Source organism: Centropristis striata, chromosome 7, assembly GCF_030273125.1.
Source record: "Centropristis striata isolate RG_2023a ecotype Rhode Island chromosome 7, C.striata_1.0, whole genome shotgun sequence".
Classification (NCBI taxonomy): domain Eukaryota; kingdom Metazoa; phylum Chordata; class Actinopteri; order Perciformes; family Serranidae; genus Centropristis; species Centropristis striata.
The window spans coordinates 25,807,759-25,827,321 of NC_081523.1; the positions used below are offsets into that span (position 1 = coordinate 25,807,759).

The 19,563-nt window shown below is 39.9% G+C and overlaps 1 protein-coding gene across 7 annotated transcripts in view; it reads left to right on the forward strand.

Annotated features, from left to right (window-relative positions):
* The window catches only part of gapvd1 (GTPase activating protein and VPS9 domains 1), a 34,136-nt gene extending 24,119 nt beyond the window's left edge, over positions 1-10,017 (forward strand). For 3 of the 7 annotated variants that reach the window (XM_059336716.1, XM_059336718.1, XM_059336717.1), the window contains exons 18-29: positions 499-586; positions 1,388-1,420; positions 2,777-2,848; positions 2,955-3,083; positions 3,180-3,306; positions 3,405-3,517; positions 4,655-4,814; positions 4,965-5,152; positions 5,837-6,050; positions 6,414-6,486; positions 6,570-6,767; positions 7,075-10,017. In XM_059336716.1, the coding sequence (XP_059192699.1) occupies positions 499-586; positions 1,388-1,420; positions 2,777-2,848; positions 2,955-3,083; positions 3,180-3,306; positions 3,405-3,517; positions 4,655-4,814; positions 4,965-5,152; positions 5,837-6,050; positions 6,414-6,486; positions 6,570-6,767; positions 7,075-7,215 (1,536 nt within the window). In that variant the 3' untranslated portion in view covers positions 7,216-10,017. Of the gene's footprint in view, positions 1-498; positions 587-1,387; positions 1,421-2,776; positions 2,849-2,954; positions 3,307-3,404; positions 3,518-4,654; positions 4,815-4,964; positions 5,153-5,836; positions 6,051-6,413; positions 6,487-6,569; positions 6,768-7,074 lie in introns of all 7 variants that reach the window. The other 4 variants (XM_059336720.1, XM_059336721.1, XM_059336722.1 and 1 more) reach the window with 2 other exon arrangements.
* The last annotated feature ends 9,546 nt before the right edge of the window (positions 10,018-19,563 follow it).

Here is a 19,563-nt window from a genome sequence, read left to right on the forward strand (position 1 = left end):
AAGAGGAGAAAAATTAACAGATAACTGATATAGAAAATCTTTTTAGTTAGAATAAAAATATACCTTTTTTGTGTGGATAATGCACTGATTTTGCATTGATATTAAATGCAATGGTACTCTGGTCTGTTTTCTTAAACAAATTACTTTTTTGTTAAAATATTTAAAATATATATTTAACATTATTATACATTAGACAATGTATTACATTGTCAACCAATTGTAGAAATTAGAACAGAACAAAAATAATTCATAAAACTATATAAAACTATAAACAGCGAAATAAACATCAGTGATGTATGTCAGTTGCTGACCATTGAAATATATATAATATAATATACATTTAAATAACATAATATGCTAATACTGATGGATATAATCATATTCTAATATCATAAACTCCATTCGATATCTGCCGGGCTATAAGGTTTTTTTTGTACAGTAAGTTCCAGCTGTTGTCCTGCTAGTGTGTAAGTGTATCTTGAAAATCTCCTTCCAAAGGTTGAAGACAGGAAAGACAGTGATGACGAGAAGTCTGATCGCAACAGGCCCTGGTGGAAGAAACGTTTTGTGTCAGCCATTCCCAAAGGTAAGGACAAAACACATGATCCTTCTAAGCATGCCCTCTTTCCTAAACTGAGAAATTAACTGATATATATTTAAAAGCGAACTGTTCTGATCTCAGCGCTTTTGTTTTTTTGTTGCGGGAAAAAAAAGTTCTTAATCACAACCGACAGGAAATATCACACTTTAAAGAGCAGAGCGAAAACCAATTTATAATGTGAGAAAGAGAATGATGATCCATGTTGTCCACTCCATTGCTGATGCTCCAGTTGGAAAATCATGTTTCTTATTGTTTGAAGTTACCTCAGAGACGTGTCCAGTCCTTTTCTCTCACGTCTCACTGGCTGCAGATTTATATAGACTTTTCAAAGCTAATCAGTCATCAGAGGAGCTTTAGCTGTGTAGATTGTATGGCTGTAGCCCTCCCAGCAGTGCTGTCAGCCGGCGGCTAATGGTCATTAGATAGACCTTTCTGTCATCAGCACTGATAGATGACACATCTCTTGTTGCAGTTCTACTCTACAACCATCTCTCATACATCTGTCTGGGAAATAATGAGCTGTGCCCACACAGAATGGCTGCTTATTACTCTTTGAGATAATGATGTTTCTTAAGTAAACATTAAATTGATATTCATAAAAACGGAGGACAGGCTGCACATGGAAAAGTAAAGAGCCATGAAGCCTAAACCACCAATCTCCAGCCAAACCTCCGTAGAGTCCATTGTGTTTGTCCTGTTGCTCTGCATGGTGACGCACAGTCAGTTGTCCGGCAGAGCGGCAGCCTGTGTGTGAAAGGCCAACCCTGTCTGTTGTGTCCCTCACAGTGCTGTATTGGACGGCTGAGAGTGATGTCCCAGGTAACGCTTCCATGCTGTCGTCATCGAGCTAGCTTTACTGCCGGAGCCAGCGGCTGCGTGCCCATGCTGCTTTGTAGATGTCAACTTAGAGCTGTAGAGCTGTGATGTGACATGGTTGTAGCCTGAGTTCACACACTCCCCATCCATGCATCCGTTTTGTCACCAATTTGTTTTTTTTTGTTTATTTGCTTCAATATGTTACCATTTTCCTGTATGGAGAATACAGAATATCAATGTAGATACTCCACCCAATGTGTTCCTCTGTGTGTCATCAAATTGTAGTATTGTGTCTCTCTTGTTTGTCCTGTGTGCACCTTCGTGTTAATAGGATAAGCATTAGCAGGCTTCAGGGGTGTCATGATTTCAAATCTAAATTGTAAATTGATTGAAATTAACTTTCAATTTTGAAAGCTTGATTTTAAAAGCCTTGGGAGTTATGTAAACAACAAATGTGTCGTTGACTTAAAATATTAGTTTGTTGGCTGATGCTACATGCTGCTTCCATACACCTCCTCAGACAACATGACAAACATGGCAGGATGTGTTTGCAGGCATCATAAACAAATGGATTTGAAAAAAACACACTGACACAGACAACCCTTCACTCACCCTCTGGCAGCTTTATCCAGGTGCAGAAACTCAAGCTGCTGTTGTAAAATACTCCGCTGCCATCTTGTTTCTTTCTTTTAAATTTTTTGATAGTTTTTTTTCTCAAATAATTGGTGAAATAATTTTATTACATTTTAAACTAGAAAAGTACACCCAGTAGAAGGCAAAGCTCTGCCTGGTATAAGCAATGTACTGGTAGTCATCCTGACACAGTTCCTCACACACATCTCTTTTAAGAATAATTAAAAATGTGAATGACGGTTCTCGGGGCATAAAACTAATGATCTGCTGATCTTTACGAATTACCGCTCTAACAACAGTCTTAACAATGACATAACTATCAGTGCTGAAAAAGTTAAAATTGAATCATGACCTTTAAATTGAAAGTCAATTGAATCAGGCATTTGAAGAATTGTGACACCCCTAGTGGGCATATTTACAACTATATAAACTGGACACTTTATTATGATGTACAGTGGACTTTTGTGATATTCTGCTATGAACCAATGGTTTAATTCACCTTTGCAATATTCTTTTGCTTTTTTCTTATTAAAGTTCTACACTAGACTTTCTTTTGGTAATGTATGATACCATGCATCCTAGATTAAGACTTTTACCCTCAATACAAACCATGAAAAAAAAAAAGATTGACCAAAGTGGCTGTCAACAGGCGACTCATGATCAGCTTGTCATCCAGCGACAAAGTGAAAGTGGTGTCAGTTCACTGACAAAATTTCTCTCCTACAGCTCCGATAGCTGCATTTCGGAAAAGGGACAAGCAGGAGAAAGACGACATTGTCCCGGAGCGTGTCCCACAAGGTCTGTCCTGGTTCGCTTTAATTTCACTCCTAACTGAGGACAAAATGTGAAAAGCTATTGTGGTGGCTTTTGTTTAATGTATGTTGTGTGTTGGTGGGTGTATCAGATGACCCAATGCCCAGACAAAGCTCTCAGGCCCAGGCAGCTGAAGACATCCTGGACAAGTACAGGAACATCAAGAGGACCAGCCCCAGTGATGGAGCCACAGGTGGAGCTTCTTATGATGGAACAGGAGGTCGGGAGAAACACTCCTTTTTCTCTATATATGGTTATTACACACAGTTGCAGTGGATACATTGGATAATTTGCCTGTTTTTCTACATGTTGACAGATCTTTGTGTTGAGGACAATGTGCACGACTCTCCTAGAGAAGACACTCTGCAGAACATCTCTACAGATGACCTCCCAGACTCAGCCAGCCAGACGGCACAGCAGCACGACTCCAAGTTCTCTTTCAGGTTAGAAATCCAAAAACCCAACTGGCAATCATTTAACACTCTTAGCAGACTATTTTAGCCATTGCAATTCATTTGAATGTTGTGTGCGTGTCTTCCAGCGATGCAAAGAAGAAGTTACGGTTGGCATTGTGCTCAGCAGACTCAGTGGCTCTGCCCATCATGGCTCCTACAACCACACGAAATGGGCTGCCTGACCACATGGACTCTGAAGGTATCTGGTCCCTGTACCTATATGCTAAATCAACCCTGTATTACTGCTGCTGTTGTGGCAATTTTAGGCCTTAAAATGTCTTAAATCCGTCTTTAAAATGTTATAGTACACGTTATCTTATTGAATGTGTTTTGGGGAAATAATTTATAAAATGCTGTTACAAAATAAATGCAGCATTGAACCAGTAACCACTTATTGAAAACTTTTCAGAATTTATTAGAACACACCCAGCTACTGTGTCGCAATGCAACATGTGGCATCTACATATAAGCAGGAAGTTAAAATGACAGTTGATCTGATCAGTGGTTGCATCCGGTGTAACAACCATTGCATGATGCATGCACTACCAATTTTAACTCCTACAACTCCAGTAAACTCTTGACAGTGTTTGTTTCTATGCAAGCACTGAAAGTGGAGGTTTGACTTTACACACAATAGCTAAATATCAGCTATATAAAAGAAATGAAGACATAGGTGAGCTGTGTAAAAGCATGTTCTGATTCTGACATTGCTAAACATTCAAGTGTGAAAAGGCCAAGATGTCTTACATTATGCAGAGTATAATACTTTGTTAAAGTCTGTACTGTCTACTAGACTTGAGGTATCTTTGTCACACCTCTCCATGGGGAGCAGGGTACAAGCCCTTTATGTTGGCAAGCATCCAACCTGCTGAAAGTGTCCTTAAGCAAGACACCAAATCTGAAGCACCTTCACCTTCTGACTCACCTTCCAAGGTTTGGGGCAAGGTTGTTAGAGTGGGGGATGTTAGAAGAGAATTCCCATATGGTGTCAGTAAAATATCCCATAATTAAACCATCCTACATATTAAAACTAATCGTGTAACAACATGGATTAATATTAGTGCAACTTGTTATCAGAAAGTATTCTGATTCTGCATGAAATAAAGGCAGACCTGTTAACTGCAGGGTACCACCTTCACATCAGGACAATAGCCAGCAGAATAAAGTGACATCCTTTGAAATAGTCAACAGTAAATTGTAGGACTCCATCTTCGTGGCCATCAGTCACATTGTCATGTGGAGGCAGCAGGTTGATCAGATTACAGCAGCCAGCCGTTCCTTTGAGAGCGTCGGGCAGCATTGTCTAATACCGTCTCCCTGTCCTCCTCTCTCACAGACAATGAGATCGTCTGCTTCCTGAAGATCCAGCTAGCAGAGGCCATCAACCTTCAGGATAAGAACCAGATGGCCCAGATCCAGGAGACCACGCGCTGTGTGAGCCGCTTCGACGCACGCACCTGCAGGAAGCTGCTGGCTACCATCGCAGAGGATTACAGGTAACTGTGAAGGCCTGGAGAGACGATGCAAGCTCGCATACGGCGCCACATGGGCCTTCATTTTGCATGATGTTGTTTTAGGCAACTACAGATGTATCCAGTAATACGGTGGCAATAAATAAACACTGTTTATCTGTGTGTTTTCTTTAGAAAGCGGGCACCATACATAGCCTATCTAACCAGGTGTCGTCAGGGCCTGCAGACCTCTCAGGCCCACCTGGAGAGGCTCCTCCAGAGGGTGCTGAGAGACAAGGAGGTGGCCAACCGCTACTTCACCACCGTGTGTGTTCGGCTCCTTCTTGAACATATGGAGTCCAAGATGCTTGACTTCATTAAAGGTATCTCTACAGTTTCACATTCAGTGCAACTAAACATTGGCATATTGAATTCCTTGTTCTTAGGCTGGAACAGTGTACAGAGAATCCTGACCTTCCTACCATCCTGTTTTCTCATTTTTAGCATATTATATGTACTTTATGACTCTAATCACAGACATGTTATAGAAGGTTGTGACCCTTACAAGAAAAACAAAATATATAATACCCATACATTAAAATGCCCTCACCCTCCTACAGTGGCAGAAAATTTAAATTCATGAAAGACCCTCCCTAGAGCCAGAGTTTGTCCGTTCTACAAAACTGCGGGGAAACTTTGCTTTCTCACCACAGTACAGTTACTACCCAACATAGTTATGACTATTCTATCCCATTTCTGCCAATAGATCCCCCAAAATCCTAAGCCTTTAAGTCACAGGTGTGATTGGAGGTGTGTTGTCTACATTTAAACTTTAACAACTTAATGTCAGCAAATATGAAATTACTCCACATTTTGGAAGAAATAGTGATCAACATGTGTTCTCTTTTTTTATATTTATTTTTTCCCATGCATTTCTTATGCCTTTACACAACGTAATTTCCAAGCTTGACTTGATTCACTGAGGACAAACCGATTGTTTCTCACTAGAGGTTGCAGTTCCGTCCTGTGCTGGTGTTACATCTGTTCTTTCTCTGCCTCCCCTCCAGCGTTCCAGGGGTGCACAGCATCGGATGACAAGACGGCAGCAGTGGAGGATTTTCTGCGCTACTTGTACGGCGCCATGGCCCGGGATGCCATTTGGCAGTACGCTAGCGAGGACCAGCTGCAGGATGCCCAGATGGCTATCGAGCGCAGCGTTATGAACCGCATCTTCAAACTGGCCTTCTACCCCAACCAGGATGGAGATATTCTCAGAGACCAGTGAGTAGCTGGAACCACACCAGTACCACACAGACTCACTAGCAGTATTACAGTTTATTTGTTGTTTTTATGAAGATTAAAAGCCTAAAATATTGGAAAGACTTTGACTCAGCTCCAAGTGGTAAAAAAGTGTAATTGCGTGTGTTGGTGAGGACCTAAGCATAATGTGCTGATAGTCTGATCAGAAATGTCTGTTCATTTTAATTTGTTTTTCATTCATGCAAAGTTTATTTTAAAACTGAGTAAAAAGTTGATTGAAATTCAAATAAACTGCTTAATGTTTAGGTTGGCACTTTTCTCTGTTGGACTGGACAGATTGTGCCCTCTCTGTTGTCGTAAACTGAGTTGTTTTGTCTCACACAGGCTTTTCCATGAACATATCCAGCGGCTCACAAAAGTTGTGACGGCTAATCATAAAGCTCTTCAAATCCCAGAGGTATCTTTCTTCTCATTGACATTTAATTTCACCACTTCCATGGAGGAGGAAGACACTTCAAAGATTGAGTTTTTTGTTTGCAGGTTTATCTGAAGGAGGCTCCCTGGCCCTCTGCACAGTCTGAGATCAGGACCATCAATGCATACAAGACGCCACGAGACAAAGTCCAGTGTATACTGCGCATGTGTTCCACCATCATGAACCTCCTCAGTCTGGCCAATGAAGACTCCGTCCCTGGAGCGGACGACTTTGTCCCTGTACTCGTCTTTGTCCTCATCAGGGTAAGTCTTTCGTTCGTCGTTCTTCCACTTCGTTGACCATAAAGCCAGCTGTATTTTTAACCCTTTTTTTATTACCTTCAGTATTGATCATTTATTGACTTTTTATAAATAAAGAAGAATAATCATCATAAAAGTCTTTTCCCAAATGACTGTTTTGTAACTGCGAGGCATCATAAAGCCCGCTATTTGCTAACCTGTGTGGATATATTTTCCATATTTCCATATTTATGATAGTAATCCGTACGGTGTTGCGTGAGGTTCTTTCAGCGGCTAATGTGGGCCCATCCCTACATCTCCTCCCCTCCAGGCAAACCCGCCCTGCCTGCTGTCCACCGTTCAGTACATCAATAATTTCTATGCCAGCCGGCTGAGTGGGGAGGAGTGCTATTGGTGGATGCAGTTCACCGCGGCGGTGGAATTCATTAAGACCATCGACGATCGCAAGTGAAGCAGAACAGCCACCTGTATGGGCAGACTGCGGGGGAAGGAGCCGGGAGACTGGGAGACTTCCCAACCAACTGCTCCCTCTGCACAGCTTATAAAACCTGGCCCTCAGCCTGCTCTTTATTTGTATAGCTTGTACATAGCCAGAGACGTTGAAAGAGTACAAAATATATATTACTGTATGTATGTGGACAAATTCAGGTTTTAGCCGTACTGAAAAAAAAAACGGCCTTGGGGAAAAATTGGCAACCTGATTTGGATTTTTCCTTTTTGTCTCTTCAATCATATTTCACGTTTGGGGTCTGTATTAGAAATTTTATATCTACACAATTACACCTATGACATTAAATCAACCTAAAAGATAATCCTATATAAAGGGACCAGACTTCCTTGATGTGATCACTGATCTTTTTATTCCCCCCTGAGTGAGAGGGAAGGGCTTCCAATTAAATTACAATATAATGTTCATTAAATGCATTGTAACGTGGGGATTTACAGTGCGTGGTAGATACTGATGGGATTTAGTGACTCATAAACACAATAACCATACTACTCATAAGTGTATCAAACAAGTAGGGCAGCTTTTTTTCATGAATTGTTTACTTCATCTTATTCCCGAAAGCAAGTGTGTCAGTGACAATTTGGACATAAGGGCCCACATATTTATATGAAATAAAATGTATTTATTTCTGTAATTCTATTTAATGCTTTTGTTTATCTAATTTTAAACAAATGAAAATGCATATCATGCCCATTCAGGATGTCTGAGGCAAGTTATGTAATTATTATAAACTTCCTATAATAAACATGCTAGAAAAGCTTGCGTTAGGAAGGCACCTTAACAGTGAGTAGGTGGGGCTGCTGGGGAATTATGATACAGGGTCAACTCATGCACAGAGTAGTGTTGGCATTTGTGGAAATATTGAATATTGTGCCTTTGATGTGGGGCGCTCTGTACAGGTAGTTATTTTTGACTATTATTTTTTAACCCAGCATAGGCATTATCCCGTCCCCTCCCCTCCCCACAACACACTCCAATGGGCCAAACCTTTGTCCAGCCTTCGCTGCAGGAACACGGGCATCTCCACATCATTGATTGTCATGGCTAAGTCCCTTTAATGCACTTGAATTTGAACAAACATCCCCGTTGGTATTCTAGATCCTACCTCAGGGTTGAAACCAATGATTATGACTGTCCTGCATTGGTTGTCAACAGAGCTGTGGATCATTTTTGCACTGGTAAGAAATAAAAAAAACAATGAGGGGAAAGGGAGGAAAAGTTGGGTATTGACCTGCTGTGATGCTTGTTGTGTTCACACATCACCCTTAATTAAAACAAGCCTTTGTTAGTGAACAAAGACATTTTAGTTTCTAATCTTATACCTGAGATGCCACATGTGTCCGCATTGGCAGACTAGTGAACTATTGGATATTAGCTCTCTACCTCCTTATAAGTTCAAGAAAGGGACTCGTGTTTATGTGCACTTATTTTATTTTTTTCTCTCCCCAATTTGACGTGCTGTGATCTCCCAGTGTCATTGTATCTTTCCAAATATAGTACAAGCATGTCTTTAATTATCCAGAAATGACTAAAACTCCTCTCTTGAAATCCTCTGCTTCATTTTTGTGCACAGACGTGCCACGTGTATTATAGTTTTTCGTTAACTCATTACTTTAATGGTAACTGACCTGACAGCACAATACACAGTAGGATAGAAGAGCAAATAATCAACACTATTGACTTGTTACTGATTTTTTTTCTCAGTTAATGCTAAAATGGTCGGTGTAGTACGTGAGTGTGGTTTTTATCTAGTGAGTGCGTGTGAGATGATCGTGCGATTGGTTGACCCTCTGCCTCCTCTTGCATGAAGTCACTGAATGGTCTGTACATTCTCCATCATGATGAACAGTAGAATAGGATTAGCATCTGCCACAGGCCAGTAATTGAACCTGCAAGAGGATGCAAAGCTTCTTTGTGTCTGTGATACTAGCATATCAGAACTCAATGATTTATTTTGCACAAAACGGATGTTTTCCTGGAAAAAATTGACAGGGAGCAGTGCATTTCTGAAATGTCATTACTTCTGGCCTTTACAGTCCTTTAACGTATAGTGATTAGAATAATGTTCGAGCAGCCGAGTTAAGCACCTGACTGTTACTCTTTCAAGCTTCCATGTTTATGTGCAACATCACAAATGCATTTTTTATATACACGTCTACAGTAGCGCCCAGATTGGTATGTGCAGTATACTTCCTCGCAGGGTCTGTGTAATCAATTTGATGAGAAAACCATGCACTGGAAAATCAAGTTGCAGGTTGCATCTATACTAATTAGGTTTATGTGATGTCACTTTAATTGGAAATACATACTGCACAAATCTGATGAAATTATTTGGACCTGGCTTATGTTTCAGCGTTGCCTCAGATAGCCGGTCTCAGCAGCTACAGATGACCCCAGTGAAGTACTGATCAAAACACCGGATTATTTACACAAATATACATATGACTGTGATAGCAACTGTAATTTTAGCTCTGATTGTATGCAAACCACTGAGCAGTGGTGTCAAGTGAACAGACTAAAGTGTTGGTCTGTTCTTCAAAGCTTTACTGCTCTGCTCCCTGTGCAATTGAGTTGAAAAGCTGAGCAGCAGAGAAAAAGAAAAAAAAAGTTTTACATCTTACATCTAATTTTACATTTAATTGTAAGCTTGCACAATTATGACATGCGGGGAAAGCCGGTTTGTCTTTACTGTGATTAATGCATTATGTAATTCTTTAAAAACAATAAAAGAAGCAGAAGTTTTTTTTTTCTTCTTCTTCTGTGGCTTTTGAGATACATTCCCACTACAGGCGGAAGGATGTCGACTACACAATAGTGTTTCATTATCCTGTGGCTTCTTGGGACAGTTGTAGGTACATCTGGCCGACAGTTCACACAATAGAAGAGATGGCAGGGAAATTTATGCGTGGAATATAATTGTTAGTGGGGGCAGTGGAGCAGCATCATCCAATCTAGCAGCCACAAATAGCAACCTCTCAGCAAACATTTCATTACTGCTGACAAGTGTACGGTGGATTGTAATTGGAGATATCCCCTCATCTAAAAGCCCTCCTTACTTCACCGATTGCCTTCTCTAATACTCATCTTTTTTTCATCATAAACTTCTTCGTGGGGTGCTTTGTGTCCCCTGATGATATCTCGCAATTGTTAATTTAAATTCAAATTTTTGGTGTGTGAAGTTAATTAGTTGCGTAAGCCAATGGCTAGATAGGCCAGATTTGGAGATTGGATCTTTTGACTATGTGGCACTTAGCTGATTCGAGATACAAGGAGGCTTGGTTTTGTTTTGTACTCTGCTGCTCCACATACTGTATTATTATTGGCTGGTACTTTCTTTAGCAGGGAACTAGAGGCAGCTGTGCAGACATCACATATGAGGTGTAACATTACTTTCAAAACACACAAGGTATCAGTGCAGTGGAGTTTGCTTTACAGGTAATGACAGCTGGATCAAGTGAAGAAGACTTTTATACTGATGTCATTCTGTTTCTTCGAGACATAAACAGGCCCGAGGCCTACCCAGATGGCTGTGGAATAACAGATGATCAGTCCAGTGGGGCTTGTGCATGACTTCACACGTTGGTCTGGTACTTCCTGGCTGAAAGGGAACAGTATAAGAGCCCCCTCCCCCCTCTGCTTAACTGTATCATACAGCAGCTCAACATCAGACAGGATGACCTCATGATATAACAAAGTGACTTCCTGTAGGCCTCATTATGAACCTCCCACTAACTTTATACAACAGTGGGACATTATGTAGATTATAGTGCTGTAGACATTAGGTTTTACAGTGGAATGGCCACTAATAATGAAAATTAATTATTTATCAATTTTAATATTTAGTTGGTAACAGACCCCTAAAGATATATATAGATATATAAATTGAAGTAATCCTAGAGTAGAGGGAATAAACTAATGCAGTGATTCCAACCAGGGGGTGCTTCTGCTGTTGCCAGGGGGTAAGTAATGTGGAAAGATTGTAGCACATCTGATTTAAAGAAAGAATAAGAAATTATGACTTGATTAAAAGAATATATCTACATATTAAGACACCTGAACACTACATTTAAGCGATGTAAGAGTGCTAAGAACCATACTAACGTTAGTTAGCAAGCGAACACAATTTTAAACGGGTAGTTAAAAGTAATAAACGATTATCTAAATGTAATGAATAAACAGTTGAAACAGTAGAAAGTCATTACACGGTTGAAATAGCTTAAACTCTTGGATACAGTTCAAATAGTTAGCTTAAAATAATGGATTCAATAAAATAATTAGCTTAAAAATATTGAATACATTGAAATTGTTATCTTAAAGTAACGTTCAAGGATAAACAGTAGAAATAGTAAAGCTATAAATGATTAATACACGGTTTAATAGTTATAAAATAATGGATACAGTTGAAATAGTTAACTAAAGTAACTAAACGACAAAAAATAGTTCACGAAAAGTACTGGATATAGGTTGAAATACTTAGCTTGAATTAACATTTGTGGATAAACAGTTGAAATACAGAGCTAAAGTAATTAAACAATAAAAATAGGTAGCTTAAAGTAGTGGATACACTTGAAATAGTTAGCTAAATACAAGGTTACTCTAGTAACTAGTCGTTGCTGACTAAGCCGATCTTAATATTGACTTTATGATTGTAGGCCTATGAAAAAATTAACAATCATAATTGTGTTATAGATTTGAAAGGGTACGTGAGTTCATTGGGCAGTGAGGGCTCCTCCGTCCAAAAAGGTTGGAAAACAGCCGAACTAATGAACAAAAGCCTGGCTAAGAGTGCACAATTACATACCACTGACACGTTATTCCACGTGTAACCTGGTATTTCAATATTTTAGTTTTATTTCAAGGACTAACCTAAAGCACAGTCGCAGGGTTTTCGCAATAACCATAACACCATGCAGCTGCTGGAGAAACAACGAAATATGAGCACTACTAATCCTGAGTGGCGGTCCATGTCTCCCTGTGTCCCGGTGTGTGTTTCTCCCCCGGTGTCCTGCAGATGGCAGACGCACCATTCCCGACGACGGTGTGCAGATGTGATCTGAGAGCGGCTCAGACAAAGAACACCACGGGGCACGGCGGCTTGACATTTAAAACCAATGGGACTCACTGTCTGGAACTGGATCTGTTTTGTTCATTGTGGATATTCGTCAAATTAAAAATGTTAATATTATTATTATTGTTATCATTATTATTATTTGTTGCAGGATGGCCATAAAGCACATTAAAAACAAAATACACAGGCAAATAAGTCTTGTACTTTTTTTATTACTTGCTCATAAGCATGGTTTGTTGTTCACTGAGGTTCCGCGTGGCATTTGCTATGTTGTTCAAAGTGTCAACACAAAAGCGCGCGCCCTGCTCCCACCCCTCACGCGCATATACTGCTCGTTACACATCCATATGTACATATCTCGTTGGGATTAATCTGATGGTTGTGGCGGGAAATCTTCACAAAGGACAGAATAAACAACTCAAGGCAGCAGCACGTCAATTAAATTAAGTGTGGGGAGGAGGAGGGGGGTCTAAATGAACAAAAATGTCAAATACACATATTAAAACTTAAATGAAATAGCCGCAAGGATGCAGGCAGAGGAGGAGATTAAACTCAAAGGGATACCAAGTCTCTGTGCCCTGGGGTGGTGATACAGTAAGAGATGCAAATAGTAAAAGTGAGCATCATTCTCTGTGATAATTTCAGCTTAAACTACAGAGACAAAGGGGATTTGTGTCTTATAACACATAACAGAATAGCTCTGGTTTATTAGAAGGTTGCTATCAATATTAATAGCATTGAAATACAGAAAATGCTAACCCAAACAGTCATGTTATAGCATCATACCACAGGACAGATATGTGGATTATTGCATCCCTTTGCACTTTTATTATTCTGGCATCAAACCTTCTGGGTTCAGTCTAAAATAGTAGACATAGTAATAAATGACATTCCCTGTGTTTTCCTTTACTGCTCACCACAAAGGAGATCAATTAAGCAAAGGTGTCAGTTACAATGGTGCTTCTGAGGCTACCACTCCTTCCTTATATTGTGCTTATATCATTAGAAAAAGAACAATTTTCACAGGCACAGCTAATCACCTGCGAGAGAAAGAGTGGGTGGTGACTTCAAATTGAACCGTGGAAATAGAACAGGAATTAGATGCACTTAGCCATCACATGTTAATGGCAGCAATCAACAGCCAATTACCCGGCGTACTTGAGTACCTTGACAAGTGCAGGTGTACCCTGCAACTAACACAGGCCTCTTTCATGCATTTCCATAAATTCGACAGTAAACTCCCTCCCTGATTGAGCATGCATGTTTCATTGAGGTTGCAATTAAGCAATATTGTTAGGGAAGTGTCAAGCGGGGATGGTAAGAAAAAAATCCCCTAAGGGCAACAATAACATATTTTACCTGCATGTATGTAAATCGATAAAGTTATTTGTTTTTATTAAAATGACCTTTGTTATTGCCTAGAGAAACACTCATATTGCTTACACATGTCTGCCGATTTCAACATTTCTAAATCAATGTTCAGAAATGTGTTGGCAGGCAGCATTTTTTGTGCAGAACTGGACAGTGCGGTGGTGTCACTGCCTGGCACAGCTCTCATTGTGAACATGATCTAGGCTGAAGATCTGCTGCTGATGCTGATGATCTCTGTCACTGGGGTGGATTTCATTGCTCAGCTCTGACTGCTGCCCTGACAAGTCTACACACACTTGCACACACACATGCATCAGATGAACACATCAGCTCTTGTGCGCACACTGTGAGGCCAGCATCCCGGTATGACCCACTTTGATTATTCTGTCCTTAAGCAACAGGTGACGGGCTTCCCCGGATGTCATCTGTGTCGTTGGCCTCTGTTCAGAGGCAGCATTCAGGACCCAGGGAGAGCTGGCTGGCAACATGCCCGATCTACAAGTGAGCTGTCCTATCATTGACATCAAGTAAGCCGAAGATGTCATGTCTTCATCTTGTGAGAGTTCAATCCCCCTTTCAGGATGGATCAAGCTCTCTGTCGCTGGAGAGAGGCTGTGCAGATAAGTGTAACGGGTCATACTTCCTCCTGGGAATGTCTGGAAAATAACCCTTGGGATGCAGGCATGCCTAATAAAGGCTGCTTTATTGGTGATCATGAAGCAATAAATTGCACCAATGCGTATGTACAACACTGGATTGTAAATGTACAAATACATACTGTAATTGAGAGTGGAAGTATATATTGTTGCTTTTGTCCAGGCACAAATGTGTTATTATGAGCCCTGCATGGCCTGGTATTCAGGCTACAGTCCATCTGGTGGACAGCACCGTACGCTGCAGCGGTGGCCAGATCTCAGCTCAGCAGCTGGTGGAAAGACTCCCCATTTTAAGGTTAGCAAGATGTAGAAGCCTTAACCCTTAAAAGAGAATGTGGAGCAGTATTATGTAAAAAAAATGTAAAGCTTGAACCTGTTTTTAAAGGGGAAAAAGCTGTTCTTATCATTGAAAACTTACTTTTGTACTAGAAATTCACATAATACAAAAAGAAATATGTAAATTGGGATAATTTTCTTGGCTGAGAACACCTTTTGCATTTTCATTTTGTTCAATAGTCTTCATAAAAAATAGACAGCCTATGACTAATAGCAGTCTTCACATGAAGCAAACATATTTTACAATATTCAATATAATACAATATGACCATTGACAGTCCATTAGCTTTTAAGAATGACCTGTTCTTTCCCTCCTCTTTCTCTCTCTTTTGTTTGCCCTGCAGCTACTTGACTTGTTCTACTTGACTCCTGAACCATTTTAATATCAGGCTGCCATGGGTTTCCTTCCTGTAAGCCAGCGTCTTCATATTTGTGTTTCTGCCCTCCTAGAACGAGAGATAAAAACCGGAGTGCTGTGCATGCTGTTGGTATACTCTACCAGTGTATATTAATAGAGTTAGTGACCTTGTTAATGGCCCTTTTAAACACCATGGAGATTGTGCAAGGAGCACAAATGTTGAGAAAATATTTTGGATTCATGTGACCATGATATTTGTGTAAATATAAAAAACAACACCTGTGTCCTCCTGCTGCTTATAATAAAATGCTAAAAATGTTGTTTTCTCAAAAAATAAGGCATTAATACATGATTTTAAAGTCCAGAACTCCGCACTAAAGATTTATTTATCTTATCTTATATACTTTAATGTCATTGTACTATAAAAACACATTATGAATGATTTTAACTCTGCACAATATTAGAAAAATCCATATAATTCAACATGCCAGTTCAGTTTTGTTTAGTGCTAAATGCAACTGCTAGTTAACAGTTCATATTAATCACTTTTGAAATGACATCAATAAAGCAGCCCAACGGAAAAATGGCAATTAAGCATTTATTGGCCCAACGTGATCAGTGTTGTCAGAGGTCATGTGCAGACGTCAATGAGAGCGTGTGTGTGTGTGTGTGTGTGTGTTTGAATGCATAGCAGTGTGTGTGCTTGTGCATGTTTAATCCGACCCAACTTTTTCTTTATGACAAACGGCCTCTATAAAACGATGCAGCCTGTCTCGCTGCCGCAAACCTCTTATGCTCCGTCTCTCTGTCACTGGCACTTCATTGCTTACTCACAGAGGAGTCCACAATGCTATATATTAATTAAGGGTTTCAGAAACAATAATGGTGACAATAAAGACAGTCCTCCCTCTTTGTCCTCCGCGTTCTGCCGTCAGACGACATTAGGAGGCATTTGAGAGGAGATAGGGGAGGAGGAGGAGGGGATGGAGGAGAGATAGAGCTCCTTCTCTCTGGAATGTAATCTCCCTGATGTTACATGGTGCAGCCTAAACTGATAAATTGCAGATTAAATGGCGGCCACACTCCACTTCACCCTACAGCCTACACCACACCCCCTTAGTTCCACACATTTTTGCTATTCACTGCCTTCTTGGCCTGTCAATTCTGCCTAATCGTGAGAGGCACTAAAACACCAGGTCTTGACAGAGCCAGATCAAGAATGATGAACATCTCTCAATGGCAAAAGACTCGTGCTCCTAACTCTACTAGAAGGCTCGCATCACTTATGCAGAAATCAGCGGCGTGCCAGCATCCAGGAATTATGCCTGCTGACAGGAGATGCATGAGGTACGCATTGTGCGGCTGGAGCAGCCTTGACAAGTTATAGTTAACTGCAGCAATGGCGACCCCGAACACAAAGGATACAGCGGCTTATTAATGGTGGAGCATCCATGTCAATAATCCCTGCTTTTGGGTTGTGTCCAGAGTCATGCATCTTGCCACTACAAGTGGCACACACTGCACACACTGCACACACACACACACACACACACACATACATACATACATACAGAGCACAGATTTCCTGTGTGTATTCTCTCTCTTATGGGCTGGAAAGCTTTCTGTTCCTATAGAATGGACTGGAAAAAAAATAAAACCTGAATATAAATATCAATATATACACCTGAGTTTAATTATTTATCTGTTTTGTTTTTTGTAATAATAAAAAAATATGCCTGGGGAGTGTGCCCCCCCTCGACCTAATCCATAAGCATGAATACAAAGAAATAAGTCATTAAATTCCCAACCGCATGTTGCCGATGTCGTCTATGGAAATATTTGTAATGTATATTCTAATTTTTCTGAATAAATTAGGCAGAGATGCATTTCCATGTAAATTTATTCAAGGCGAAAGGAAGAGGAGTGTGGGGGGTGCGGTAAGATCTGCCAGATTATGCATAATTGTAGTATTGTAGCCCTCATTTCTACATCTAGCTCCGTATTGCGTGGTCATTAAATTCTAAAATAATGGCAACCTCACAGCTTCTCTGTCCTAATTGCCCCTTCCATACAATTGCCTTCTCAAGACAATGTGATGAAGTGTGCTGTAGGATGTGTTAATAAGATGGCATTTCTAACTGAGGAGGACAATGCTTTGGAGTTGTACTCTCAGTGTATACCAAGTGGAGTGACTTCACTCATTCACTGTCTTTCTTATTTGCTCACCTTTTTTCTTTTCCTTTTTTTTTTACCGTTTGATGCCTTTGAGGCGGCAAACAACTGCGCTCTGACATATCAGGAGGAAACTGGGATTTCAGCTTGTCTCCACTCATTTCAATATGTGGAGAAATCAAAGAGGGAAAAAGGCTCATTAATAAAAAGACGTGTCTCTAATCCACTCAGTGGTTGGGAGGAAATTTTTTTAATGAAATGCAACACGTTACCTAATTTGCGTGGCCGCGTCAGGAGCACAGTATACATTTCAAAGGAAAATATGCATGAATTTCAAATGTAGTATCTCTCAATTGAGACCGGATACGAGTGAGGGGAAGGGAGGGAGAGATCAATCTCTGTGATGATATGTGAAAAGGGCAAGCTCCTCGCCCAGCATGTACTTTTCCTCATTACCTTTCATTTGGCAAGCGAGCATCTTCCACTTGATACAAAATAAACAACTTGAATGCAGTGTGATGATATCCTGTGGCCTCAGTGGAACCTGCATGTCCTCATCTGTGCATATTTGTAAACACACATTTCAGGCTGAAAGCTTTAGTTGCACTTGCATGATAGAAGGTTATTATAACGTGTTTAAAGTGTCCCCCAGTGGACATTTTGTCCACGCTGAGACTTGGTGGACTCATCACCGGCAGTTCCGTCTGTGCCGCAGCCCCTCACACACTCACACACATACACACAAACACCCCAGAGTGCTCTCCTCGTAGCCTAACCCACCTAAACATCCTCTCAGCTCCCTCTGACGTTTAGCCATGCTTCATCTCCACATCCTTAAAAGCAGAAATTAATGACAAGCACAAAGCTGCTCATTTATAATTGCTTCATTATACTGTTGTGTTCTCCTGACAATAATGGTGTTGCTGGTGTTTTTCTAATTATATGGCATTTTTTTTTGCTCGTTATCAAGGACTTCAGGTAATTGTGGAGAAAATAATGACTGCCTGCCTGCCTGCTTCCTCTGTCTCTCATGGATTGCACATCACAAACAGTCTCAGTGCAACCAAGAGCCTTATCAAGGAGGCTGTTGGGTTGCCTTTAAAAGCCGACTCCATTTACACTGCTAGTCATCAGCAGCCCAGTGGCTCAAGCATCTCTAATGAGCAACTTGTATTCAAGTGTTTAACTCAAGCTTTATGACACATTGCAATTAGCTGCTATTTTTTTTATTTTACTTGAATCACACTTTCTTACTAATTCCCATTTCATGATTGTACTCGCTCGCTTTGCCAACACCTCTCTGAAGATTTGATGTAATTGGGACAACTCAGGAAAAATAAAAATGTTATTAAGCGTACTTTTTTTGACCCACTCAGATCCCCCATCCATTCCATCTTATCATCATTTGACGCTACCCAAATGCATAAATGTATTTGATTAGATATCCATTAGCCAATCACAGTGTTCCGCATCATCTAAAGTGGCCTGCAGTTGAGCCACATTCCCCTTTTCAGGAAGCATGGCTGACCAAAAGGAAAGGAGGAAGCACAAGGCACATTTAAATTTATTAAAAAATGTAATTTAAAATTTTGAAATATTCATAGACAAATTTGCTTAGATGTCCATAAGCCAATCACAGTGTTCCACATCATCGTCAGCGGACTGCAGTAGAGCCACACCCCTTTTCAAGTAAAGTTAGTCAACCATGAGAAAAGGAGGATAGGTTTAGTGCTAGGTTTAAATCTATTATTCATATTGTTTTGATTTGACTTTATTAATCCCACAGCCGGGAAATTTCTTTGTTACAGCCGCAAAATTTTCACTCAATTTTTAAGATAAAGATAAAAAATAAACAATCTAAGAAAAAACATTTAACAATATACAATATACTATATACAACTTAGTGCAAATTAAGTGGAGAATGTGCAGAGTGCAAATTATAGGCAAAAATGTGCAGAAGAGAAAGAAAGAAAACTCCAACACGTTCAGGTTGTGCTGGTGTTGTACAGTCTTAAGTTCATACTTTGTATTGAAACTGTTTTTAAACTAAACACAATATGTTATATTACTTTTACATGTCAAAATATTAAGATTAAAAAGATCAAAGAACAAAAAGATTTCAAACTTTTACTCAAGATTTTAAAAAAAAATTTTTAAAGGTTCTGATGTGACCAGAAGGGAAATTAATAGGAAAATACTGATTTGATTTATTCTGATTGCTGTGATCTGATTTTCAAATAATATAATATAAATCCTATAGATAATGTACACAAGATATGCAACTCGTACTTTATTTACTAATAACCAAAATTATTCTAAGATAATTACAT